This window comes from Athene noctua, chromosome 7, assembly GCF_965140245.1.
Source record: "Athene noctua chromosome 7, bAthNoc1.hap1.1, whole genome shotgun sequence".
Lineage (NCBI taxonomy): Eukaryota > Metazoa > Chordata > Aves > Strigiformes > Strigidae > Athene > Athene noctua.
In genome coordinates this window covers 34,995,419-35,007,870 of record NC_134043.1, presented here as the reverse complement: position 1 = coordinate 35,007,870, position 12,452 = coordinate 34,995,419, and the positions used below count along the sequence as shown (strand labels likewise).

General features: G+C 37.4%; 1 protein-coding gene across 2 annotated transcripts in view; it reads left to right on the top strand.

Annotated features, from left to right (window-relative positions):
* COL5A2 (collagen type V alpha 2 chain) overlaps positions 1-12,452 on the top strand; it is a 113,293-nt gene that overhangs the window by 89,949 nt on the left and 10,892 nt on the right. For both annotated transcript variants that reach the window (XM_074910584.1, XM_074910585.1), the window contains exons 31-48: positions 481-534; positions 842-886; positions 1,335-1,433; positions 2,299-2,406; positions 2,528-2,581; positions 4,390-4,443; positions 4,559-4,612; positions 5,647-5,700; positions 6,539-6,646; positions 6,753-6,806; positions 7,003-7,056; positions 8,170-8,331; positions 8,453-8,560; positions 9,561-9,668; positions 9,830-9,883; positions 10,215-10,322; positions 10,436-10,489; positions 11,839-11,946. In XM_074910584.1, the coding sequence (XP_074766685.1) occupies positions 481-534; positions 842-886; positions 1,335-1,433; positions 2,299-2,406; positions 2,528-2,581; positions 4,390-4,443; positions 4,559-4,612; positions 5,647-5,700; positions 6,539-6,646; positions 6,753-6,806; positions 7,003-7,056; positions 8,170-8,331; positions 8,453-8,560; positions 9,561-9,668; positions 9,830-9,883; positions 10,215-10,322; positions 10,436-10,489; positions 11,839-11,946 (1,440 nt within the window). The remainder of the gene's footprint in view (positions 1-480; positions 535-841; positions 887-1,334; positions 1,434-2,298; positions 2,407-2,527; positions 2,582-4,389; positions 4,444-4,558; positions 4,613-5,646; positions 5,701-6,538; positions 6,647-6,752; positions 6,807-7,002; positions 7,057-8,169; positions 8,332-8,452; positions 8,561-9,560; positions 9,669-9,829; positions 9,884-10,214; positions 10,323-10,435; positions 10,490-11,838; positions 11,947-12,452) is intronic.

Genomic DNA, 12,452 nt, shown 5'->3' with positions numbered 1-12,452 from the left:
AAAGCAGCTTCAGAACTAAGACAACGATGCTCAGAATAATTAGCTATACTTGGCTTTCACATCAGCTGTGCAGTAAACTGAACTGGCAAAGGCTTACATAGCAGCTCTGTATCCCTTGAGAAAACCTTTGCTGGTTTTCAGTTTTAATTTGGAGATTTTCCAGAGACGTCCCAAATACGGAGCAAAAGAATTGTTTTGATAATGAAGTATTAATTAGGTCAACTCAATCTCTTGTTTATAGAGAACTTTATTTTTAGGGCTGATACACGTGTCCTGCAAATGTTAAAGAAGGCCCGCTGTCTCATTTAGAGGGGGAAAAACACTTGGTGAAATATTCATGAAACTATTTTGCTTACAGATCTCTGAGGGCATACTCTTGTACTAAGTATGCTACTACGTTTGTATTCTTGGTATCTTAATTAAATCTGGATTTACATAACTTTCTATCATGTTAGTGACCATTTAATTACATTTTTACAGGGCTTGCCTGGGCCACCAGGTCCACCAGGTGAGGGAGGAAAGCCAGGCGATCAGGTAATTTCTGATTTAACAAGAATTTACTTTATAAAGTGGTTTTGCCTTTTTTTCTCTTTGTAATTTAATTGTACTGATGCGGTCTGCAAGCTGTCTGAGAACTGCTTTTGGATAAAATAATTACTAGAATCTGAATATCTTCTTGGACTGAGTTGGACTATCTCCTCTTGTTATGGACAGATAACATTCAGAACTAGCCATCTACATTCACAGTACTTTGGAAATGAAAAAGTTTATCTCTTAATTTATATAACTATTAGGCTGTGAATAATGATTTCGTCCTAATGGTGAGTTCTGTTCTACTTAGGGTGTTCCTGGAGATCCTGGAGCTGTTGGTCCATTGGGCCCTAGGGTATGTATTTTCTTTCAGAGTTTAAATATTCATAACAGTTCTCCAAGGTTGAAAGTTGATACATAATATGGACTTTAACAGCTAACATGAATATTTGACTTTTTTTCCTGTCAGTAAAGTGGTTGTAAACATGGATACATTTTAAAATGGATTCTGTAAAACCTACCACCTTTAATGGTTTCATAGCTCATGAAGTAGCGTTGAGTACTAGCTTCTAAGTGATTTGGTTTACTGTGAAATGACAGGTTTTAGTTTGCTGGGCAACATGCTATTTCGCCTACCTTTAACAATAAAAGCATAATGCTGTTTTTTATTTGATCAGTTCTCCTAGAATTTGTTCACAGGCTCTTTGTTCAAATAGCAGCGCTGCATTAGTGGTGTATTTAGGATTTTGTCTACCAGAACTGTACCCTGACTGCTAAATAAGTAGTAATCTTCTGTTTTGTAGGGAGAACGTGGCAATCCAGGGGAAAGGGGAGAACCAGGATCATCAGGACTCCAGGGTGAAAAGGGTATGGCTGGAGGTCATGGTCCTGATGGTCCAAAGGTAAGCTGCATGGAGATTTGTGTTGCTGCAGTGATGTAATGTATAATTCTGCTCATTTACATGAACATAAGAGATATAATTTTTATAATAAAAGGGATAGATTTTCATAAAAGGTATCTTGTTTATACAAGGTTTCTAGGAGTACATACAAAGTTATTCCAGTATAACAATATTAATAACTTGCAAGATGTTGAGAAATCACATTTTGTATTAATTTATATAGGTCTGAAGTGTAAAATGTTTTTTGTGTTTCTCAGTAGAACAGGGCAAAGCCATTTCTGAACTGCAGAAAACCCTCTGGCAATCGCTGTGCTTTAAGAACCACATCGGTTTACACAAAGACACCTGCCAGGGTTGAATGTTTAAAAGAAAGTACTGAAAACTGCATGTGTTTCTTTCACCTGCAATTGATATAATTGGGCCTAGGAAGGTCACCACAGGTACAGAATGCCTCTAGTAATGCAGGACCTGTAATGGACGTGAGCTGTGAGAGGCAAAGCATAAATAAGGCATCTCTGCCCCTGGCAACTTCTACCTGTAGCTAGTTTGTTTAATAGACCCATGTGGCCATCAGGGTCAAGTCAGAAAGATGCTTAGCCTTCTTTTTTTGCCTATTCTTATCCCCAGTATGCACTGAGTAAATAGTAATGTATTTGGAAGAACTACGGTATTACAGCTGAACTTCCTGAGTAACACAATGGGAAAAGAGAAGTATTTGGACATGAATAAAGTCCAAATTTAAGAGAAAATTATTACTTAAAACTGTACCCCAGAGACTTCAACACAGGCACATCATGCTCTACAGCCTAGAGACAAAGAAATTTCTCAGATAAATAGACAACAACTTGTTCTCTATTTGTTTCAGGGAAGCCCAGGCCCTAGTGGGACACCTGGTGATCCAGGCCCGCCGGGTCTTCAAGGTATGCCTGGAGAAAGAGGGATTGCTGGAACGCCTGGCCCCAAGGGCGACAGAGTAAGTCTGGTCATTTCTGTTGTTGCTGAGTAGAATCACCTGTCTCTTAATGCTGTAGTTGTTCAAGGGTATGAACTACTCAGCATTCAGTGTCATAATACTTTCTTGACATTTTCCATAGGGCGGCATAGGTGAGAAAGGTGCTGAAGGTACAGCTGGTAATGATGGGGCAAGAGTAAGTAAATCTGTTACTCTTTTTAGATTTACTCTCCACACGCCACATTGTTTATTGTGCTAGAGATACTCAGCTCATAAACATTACTCACCTTGAGAATCATTCTCATCCCCCTACCCTCCAAATTTGGTCTTCAAGATTTTCAAGACTGCTGTACACAATGTTTTGGGATGTCTGTGTTCCAAGTTTGTGTTTTGTATAATCAATAATGGGACTTAAGATGTCAATGGAAAGGATTCCCAGAAGTAGTGTGTTCATTTGGGATTCAGATAAGCTGACTATAGTAAAAATATGAAAAAAGGAACAGGCAGAGATCAATAGCCAAAAAGAAAACCCGCCAGTTCTGACTCTTGGACTAAGGTAGATGCCTCTTGTTTGGATTCAGTTGCCCACTGTCTGTCCTGAGTTTCACAGACAAAAATTACTCTAAATGTACTGAGTCCCATATAGGCAGTAAGTCACTGACCCTTGTGGAGAGCTTTGAATCTCCTATGCATAAATAACATGGCTAGTCTTCTCACATGAAGTAAATTTAGTATGTTCAAGATGCGTTGCATGCACACTTCTGCATAGATCAACTGTCCAATAATCCCAAATGTACTGGGTTTGTTGTATATGCACTGACTGTATTTTCTTCCCAGAAGCTGTTGGAGTTAGATTTTACATAAATCATGTCTATCTGAGGTTTTTGGGTATTGCAAACCAGTTGTAGTACTAACTGCTAGGCATTTGGAAATCTGTGATACATAGGAAAGAGGAGGATTCTGACTGGACTAAATTTCTAGATAAAGAAGAGAAGGTTTTTAGAGAAACCCTAGCATACAGAAGCACTAACTCACAGCTAGCAACTATGAGCTGGAATTACTTTATGAGTCAGACAGTATCCAAAGATACAGAACAGTTCTTAGTCATTGTAAAGCAACACCACTTACAGTAATTAATGAACAGATAAAGTAATAGTGAACACAATATACATCCCTCCTCTAAAGCTAGGTATCTGCAGATATTTCTGCTATTGATCACTAGAATATAGATGATGATGCAGTATTCTTTGTTAATGCTGACTTTTTTTTTTTTTTTTTAATTATTTCTCTTTAGTTTGAACGAAGTTACAGTGCAGATTTTTGAGTGAGAGGAAATTTTGTTTGAGATAAACTTGGTGCAAGTTTGTGGTACTCTGCTTCTAGTGAAAGAGAATAATAATTGGGATATCTAAATGTCTTTGGTAATCAAAATATTACCAAAGAAGGTAATATGAATAATGCTGCAAGATCATTACTTGCAGTTGGTGGGTTTGGATGGAGAGATTGGAACCTATTTGCCTAAGTGCCCTATGAAGAGAAAAAGGACACTTTCGAGGAGTTTTCAAGATAGAAATTAATCTTCAAAAGTAATGATGGACACATTCAAATGAATTTAAGCAATGAAATGCTATCATAAAACAAATAGAGAGGTTCTGTGCAAGTGGGAAAAAAAGGACATAATTTCTTCCTAAGACAGCAAAATAAAGCCAGAACTTTTTTTATCATTGTCCTTATTCATAAACACTGCATAAAGTAGATTATGAAGTTAGTAAAGAAAGAGAGAATGAATGAAAGCAGGGCTTTTGAGATGTGGGATTTTGGTCACTAGGAGAGGAAATGCAAGTAATTTTTTGTTAAAAAAGACCCAACAATATTTCAGAGATAAAGGAGAAGAATTTAAAGGAATGAAAAAGCATATGGAAATAGTAACATCTGAGAAGTTTTAAACTACCAGTTTTGAAGCATCACTTTTTTAACTTCATTTTATCTTAATTTGTTCAAAAGGGTCTCCCTGGTCCAATAGGCCCAATGGGTCCAGCAGGTCCTACTGGTGAAAAGGTAAACAGATTTTTGTGCCATTCTGTTCTGAAGTTTAATGTTACAGTATTTTACTGGCATTTTTACTACTTGTCTAATAAATTACTTGGGAAGTAACCTTTACTTTTATTTTAAGGGTGAACCAGGTCCTCGAGGTCTAGTTGGTCCTCCTGGCTCCCGTGGAAACCCTGTGAGTAAACATGTCCGTCTTTTGCCTGGCAGAAGTTAACAATATCTAACAACGATCCAAACTGTAGGTTTTGTCTCATTTGCAGATATATTTTCCTATTTTTCTTCCCCTTTCTTTGTAGCCAAAATCTGGTGTTCTGTCTTGATGCTGTGCACTTGCAAAACTATTGGCAGATTTTGTTCCTCTGTCCTATATTTGTTTTAGAGCACTTTACATAGAGTTATCCTCATTTATGTCACTCCTGAAAGTATGTCTCACCGCTTGTAATTGTTTAAATCTTTTTAAAAGCGTGCCCATACCAGATACTACTGTACACTTACAACTATTTAGATGGACAAAGCAGAGAAGTATATCTTAATTTTTTATCTAATTATGCTAAGTCTTGTCATCTTTGTTCTATTTGAGATTTTAAGGATTGACTTTGATTAGGGAGTTAGAGGCTCAGCCCTTTTAGATTCTTCATACTGCTTGGAATTGATAATGTCTCTGTCATAAATCAGAACAGCCTCATTTCCAGTGTAAATTGGAATAGCTTCCACCCCTCTGGGGAGTGCTGGCGCTTGGCAGCCTTCAGCTCCTTCTTTTCCAAACAAACTTAGTGTGGAAAGCTCAGTTGAAGCAGCTCATAGCCCGTTCTGACCTTGTAGATCCTTGAACTATTCCTTTTTTTTCCACATCTATCCGACTGGAATGGTGGGTTGCATAAACTCACTAAACATAGCTAATCCTGCTATGACTGGAAGTGGTTTTGAGCAGAATTTCTCCTACTGTGGTTTTAGTGCTTGCACATGCCTTCTGTCTCTAAATTCTGAAAGTTTACATATAGTCTTGAACATAAAGCAGATATTAACATCGTAGTTAACCATTTATTTTGTGATTTAAAAGATCATTTGATTCTGATTACTAGATCAAAAGTATAATCACACTTATGACAGTAAATAGTTAACATCCTTTCTTGTATATTTAACTGTAAGTTATACTGTATATAGAAAGTCTTTCATGTTAAATACAGTTATTCTAAATTTTTTCATCAGGGTTCCCGAGGAGAAAATGGCCCAACTGGTGCTGTTGGTTTTGCTGGTCCTCCGGTATGTGTTTTGTAACACGAATGAGTTTCCTTCAGTCATGCTTTGACATACTTAGTTTCCTTCATTATGAATAATACTGCAGTGCTCTGGAATGTGAGTTGCATTTTTGTTGCAAAAAGAGCTGTTTCTTTTTCCCATCAGTGTATCAAGTAAAGAAAAGGGCCAGTAAATACCCCAGACACTTGAGAAGTGTTTTTGTTGATAAGATTATATAATTGTTCACCAGCTTTCATATTTTCATGAATATGCTGTGTTGTTCCTGTGAGATTAAAATGAGGCAAGTAACAAAGTGTCATCTACTGAAGGTAGCAAAGATTTGCTAAATGAGTAGTGAAGGCTGGGATGAATTGATGGTCCAAATGGAAGGTTTGTGAGTTTTCCAGTGAATACCCCAAACTTTCCCACAGTCTAAATACTGTGTTTCAGACCTTTCACAAAGAGTCAGGCACCTGCTTCCATTTGTGGGGAAAAAAAAAACCCAACAAACCAACAAACTTGAAAAGACATTTAGTCCCTTTTGCTTTTAGGCATGTAATAGCTGCTGAGGAAAATAGAAAATCTAATGGAAAGAAAAATGTGGGTTAAATGAGAAAATACTTTAAATGGAAATTCTGACTTCATAGACTTCAGAAAATCCCATCTGGGGTCTTCTGAAGACTGTGCTGAACTGTTACAGTTATCTTGAACTGAACCATTGAGCAAATGCACTGTTTTCTGGGCTGATTTCTTCTCCTGATATTATTTGCCATCTAGAAATTCCTTACAAAAATACTTTGTTAGGTTGGAAAGGTTTGGTATTCTCTGACCTGATGTCTCTTCTAAATATTATTTCTTGTAGGGCCCTGATGGTCAGCCAGGTGTGAAAGGTGAACCTGGAGAACCTGGACAGAAAGGAGATGCTGGATCCCCAGGACCACAGGGTCTTGCTGGGTCTCCTGGTCCACCAGTAAGTATAAATAACATTGTCAGAGAACCAGTGGAATAGGCTGATCTTGCTTATTTTAAAAATTCTGGTGTTCACTATGACCCCTCTCTTTCTCCTTTCCTCTTAGGGCCCTTCAGGTGTTCCTGGTCTGAAAGGTGGCAGAGGAACTCAGGGTCCACCTGTAAGTAAATTTTATTTTTGGGACCTGACTGCAGATAATCTAATACTGAAATTTTATGTAATGTGTGTATTGTTCCTCATCTCAGTTTCTTTTTCAGTCTGTAATTATAACATTTGCTCACTGATTCAGGTGAGAACATTTGAGGTAACCAGTACTGTATTTCTTTCAATAAACTTGGCATGAAAATGTTTTTTAGGGTGCTACTGGATTCCCAGGATCTGCTGGAAGAGTTGGGCCTCCAGGACCTACTGTAAGTCAGTTGTCATATTCCTAATATGTGTGTTTTATAAACTGGTCGTTGAAAACCTGAAAACTAAATAAAACAGGAAGATGAAGCAGCGTTCATGGCCTGGTGTTAACGAGAGAACAGCTTGTCAGCACTGACTTCTGTGTCTGCATGCTTACATCCGACTTCATTACATAAAACTCATTAGTCTTGGGCTTGATCCAGTGTCAGTGTGTGAGAATTAGTTCAAGCCTTTTCACTGAGTTAAGTAGGCTTTGAACTGGTTAAGCTGTTCTAATGACTTAATTGCTTACCAGAACAAAACAGCAACCTGTATCTTCCTGTACTTTTTACTTTGTCTCTTCAATGGTGACTGAAGTTTGGAGAGTTTTTTGGAGAGTCCTTTTGGAAAAGGAAGAAGCCTCTGCCGGGCTGTCTCATTGGTGGAGTTGCTCATTAGATAAATTAAAATAAACTAAAAGCCAAAACCAAACCACAAAATCATATCTAAACATTTTCAGAAACATTAAGAAAACAAAATAATTAGCTGTGAATCGACATGTGAGGATTCAACACCACACAGAGAACTGTGACACTCTCTTCATATGCCTTTTAATGTTTTGATGAGAAAAATAAATTGCAGTCATTGTGAGTTTACTAAAAGGTGAAGTTTACGTAAAACATAATAAAAATATGAAGTTTTTAAAAGTATTTGAGGAATGAACAAATGTCCATGAAACACTAAATTGTACTACATGAATGAGAAATTTGAATATGGACTTCAGCTTGACAATACTGGAAAGAATGGACAAGGGTGAGTTTTCTAGCAGTAGTTGTACACCTGAGATAAAAAAAGAAAAAAAAAAAAAAAAAGGGAACAAAACAAAGTTTTATTTAAAGAAGGGAGTTGAAATTGCAAATTTTTGAACAGGGGGTGAAGCTTGGATGGAATTTGATGAGATGTTTCTTTCATTTCATTTATTTGATCATAAATTAGATTATAATAGCTCTTAGCTTATTCACTTTGGGCCTTCATTAGAGTATGCATATTTATAGTTAATAGAAACACAGTCTTTAGAATTCAGTTGTCCTGATCAGAAAAGGGTCCAATATAACAAAGTGTTTTAATCTTCTTAGGGAGCTCCAGGGCCTGCTGGGCCTATTGGTGAGCCAGGAAAAGAAGGTCCCCCAGGTCTTCGTGGTGACCCTGGTTCTCATGGCCGTGTTGGAGATCGAGGGCCAGCCGGTCCTCCTGGTGGTCCTGGAGACAAGGGTGACGCAGGGGAAGACGGGCAGCCAGTATGTCCTGGTTGATGTTATTAATTCTCCCCAGACCAGCTCTAGGCTTGGTCTCATTGTTACTAATTCTTATTGCTACTGAAATTATCGTAACGTTGGTTTTATCCATTGTGGATTTCAGGGCCCAGATGGCCCCCCTGGTCCAGCAGGAACTACTGGTCAAAGAGGTATTGTTGGTATGCCAGGACAGCGAGGGGAAAGAGGCATGCCAGGGCTGCCAGGTCCTGCAGTAAGTAACAATTAAGTCAATATACCGCCAGCCTTGGGCTTTCTCATCATCTTTGTGGGATTAGAGTATAGTGCCCTGTAACTCAAGGAGAAAGTTGGAAAACTCCAATTGCAGGAGAAAATACAGAGAGAATAGTAAATAAGTTTCATGCGAATGCATGAGGTGGAAGAATTTGTTTCTGCCATAATAGAAGATCTGAACCTGAATTAAGAGAAGGAGGGTAATAACATTAAGACTTCTGGCTAAAATGTTCCTAATTGATTAAAACTAAATCCTTGAAAAAAACCAACCCCTGACTCTTCATTTAGGTACCCAAAGGTCACTTGAATACGTGTAAATACTCCGTAACTGCTACTTTATAAATTGTGAACTACAGTCTTCAAAATTGCCGTTTGTGCTCTCTTTGCTTTCATGTAGGATTCATAGATATTTATTGGAAAGCCTAATGATCCAGGAGAGCAAGTAATTGTATAGAAAATAAATAAAAGGGATGGTATGGAGGATCTCCCATTACCTCTGGATCCATATATTCAATTTATAGTTAAAGTTGGCGAGAAATTATTCCAGGCTAACAAGAGTTGTTGTTGTTGAAACAGACAAAAAAAAAGAAAAAAAGAAAATCATGTTACTTATTTCAAACTGCGTTATATTTTTCCAGAGTCAGAAAAGACCTTACCTACTGCAGATAACACCATCAGACATTGATCTATCAAGGGAGTGTGTGCTTCAAGTTGCTACTAGATTGACTAATTTCAAGTGCAGCTTATAGACATCAATAAAAGTCTATTCAAAAGCAATTAAACTGCTTAAAAATACACATTATATTAAATATATATTCAAAATCTATCAGAACACTTCCCTTAATTATCCCTTTGGAAGTTACAGATGTGGATGGTATTTCAGACTGGATTAATGAGTAGTGTTTTGCAGGCAGTAGATTTTTTGTGCTTTCTTTGCTTTGCGATTAAAATTCTGATATGATATTTCTCATCTTTTTTAGGGTACTCCAGGAAAACAAGGTCCCACAGGGCCACCTGGTGATAAAGGTCCCCCAGGACCTATTGGCCAGTCCGGTGCCACTGGACCTGTAGGTGAAGCTGGTCCAGAAGTAAGTATTAGTGCCTTGTAACATGCCAGAAAAAAAGACAGTCTAGTGGTTATTCTCCTCAACTTGAAGGTAGAGGTGGAGAACAACTTTCTAACTCTTCTCATAGAAATGCAAGATTATAGTATCTAATCAATAGCCCTATTTTTATCCCATAACTCTAGGGACCTGCTGGTAATGACGGTACTCCTGGGCGAGATGGAGCTGTTGGAGAACGTGTAAGAATGTATTGTTTTCTTAAGTTACTTCTGGAAATATCCATTTTATTATTGACTTATTATAGATTTTTCTCTTCACTCAGTTAACTTGAATAAAGACCTTGTTCTGAAAGTGTATCACAGCTTTGAATAAGTAGTAACTCTCAAAGTTGAGGACACTTGGCTAAAGGCTAAGGACGCTTGCCTCTACAAACTCAGACTTGATTTCTTACAGAAGGAATATCTTTGTAGATTGTAACTGCTAGAAAATAGATTAGCAACACTAGAGTCCTTTTGCTTTGGTCTAATCATGTCCTCTTTAGATAAATAATGTTGAAATTATGTTTTGCAGGGTGATCGTGGTGAACCTGGCCCTGCAGGCTTACCAGGTTCCCCAGGGGGTCCAGGAACTCCAGGTCCTGTTGGCCCACCAGGAGATGCAGGTCAAAGAGGTGAAACTGTAAGTGAGACTTCTTTCTTTTTTTTTTTTCATTAGTGCTTCATTTATACAAAAAACTATTCTGCACACTTTTGTGCATTGCTTCACATATGTTTTGTATGCAATCTTTGTAGGGTTCTCGAGGTCCAATGGGTCCACCAGGTCGTGCAGGAAAAAGAGGTTTAGCGGTAAGTTCTCTCCCTGGTCACTGTGGTTTTATCTGAGATAATTTTTACAGACAGTATCTCAGATAATTTCTACTTTTAGAGGCTGAACCCAAATTAGAGTGCTGAACAGGGCTTACAACTTTTAGTGTTCTGACTGCAAGTGGATGCAGGTAGCCTTCTGAGCTGCAAAGTTGTACAAAGCTGTACAAGTCTGTTTGAATACACTAGTACTTCTACACTTTCTTTAAAAATACTTTGCAGAGAAAAAACAAATGCTTTGGAAGCCTCTTTATTTGAAGTGTGTTGCTGTCCAGATGATGGTAGGACATAAGTTAGCAAATGGCTGGAGTCTGTGTTTGACAATTCAGCTAAGGGGTAAATAAATGAACGCTGAACAAAAAGGCAGATTTTTAGATAAAAATGCGAGAAATATAACAAAATCACCTGAACTGCCCTAATTCAACTCTTCTGAATTCTGATTCTGACTTCAGTCCAAATAGAAAAACAAACAAAAGCCATCTTTTTGTGTTACATAACTCTTTTACAATCCAAGCTTGAAACAAATTAATTGCAAACTTGGGAAATTCAAAAGAATGTTGTCCTGTCCCTAAGCAGATGTCATGTAAGAGACAGGAAGTTTATTGAGTAGTTAGTGATAATGATGCCATTGATAAACTATTTGGAAGCTAGCATTGAGAAATTTAGCATGCAGTTTGGGCTGAGAAATACAGAATTGAAAGCAGAAGCCATATTTTCCAATGATTCTTGAGATAGAATGAAAAGTTTGAAACTATTAAAAATTCCAAGAATGAAATTATGATGGTGATAGAACCAAACTGTTTGTTACTGGGGAGCCTGACGTTGTTGTCTGTAGTTAGGGAATGTAACTTCAGTTGTACTTGAGTCATAGTGAAGGTGAAAGAATCTGTGAGAAGTAAAGATGCAACATGCAGGATTTCAAATTGAAACTATGTTTTATCATTATGAATCTATCTATTGATATCCACAATATTTCAATCTCATCTATGAAAATAATTTGCCATATCCAGTAAGGCAAAGAAATTTCTCAATCTGAAAAAATTTATCATGTAAATTATTTAATATCATTATTACAGGGGTTTTTTGACTGTATTAGAAAGCTAAATAGACTAAATTTACCACAACTGTAATTAAGAACAACATAGTTTTCTGTAATTACTTACTTATTCTTTGGTAAAAAGTTGAGACTTTTGGAGCTGCCTCATGATCACTTTCTTTGTAGCTTTACAAGTGAAGGAGGTCTGAATGCAGTATCTAAAAGCAAATGAAGGGATTTTGAGATTATTTTTTTTTCAGTTCAGAATTATACATTTCATCACTGATATTTACAGGGTCCCCAAGGACCTCGTGGTGACAAAGGTGACAATGGAGATCGAGGCGATAGGGGCCAGAAAGGACACAGGGGTTTCACTGGACTTCAAGGTCTTCCTGGTCCTCCTGTAAGTTGTTCTGGTTTTACTATGATTTTATTTCCTTGACATTTAAATAGTGTATTGGGAATGTAGTTATTAAAAATGGAAAAAAAGCGCAGTTTTTTTTTTTTCCCACAAGGTGTTTATGAGTGGCCTGTGTATACTTCCTAATATTTTTAAAGGAATTTAACAGTACTGTTGCATGAAGAGGTAAACCTATGCTTTGCAAGATAATGTGTTTTACTCTTGTTCCATTTGTGCCGGTCCTGCAGTGACTGATCACTGACAGTCTATATGACCTGTCAGCATAAGATGATAACAAAAGTTAACATAAACACGTTAGAGTGTGAAATGCTTTTTGCCAGTGATTGAACTCTTTACAATCGAGGAAGCAAAATCCCATGAGGATTGTGATAGTATCTCTTGCTAATATTTGCAAGAACTTCATGATTTCGGTGACAATTGAATGGAAATGCTGTGGAAAACTTACTTTTTCTACATTTGTTCACTGATCCTATGCAAGAGCTGGAAGT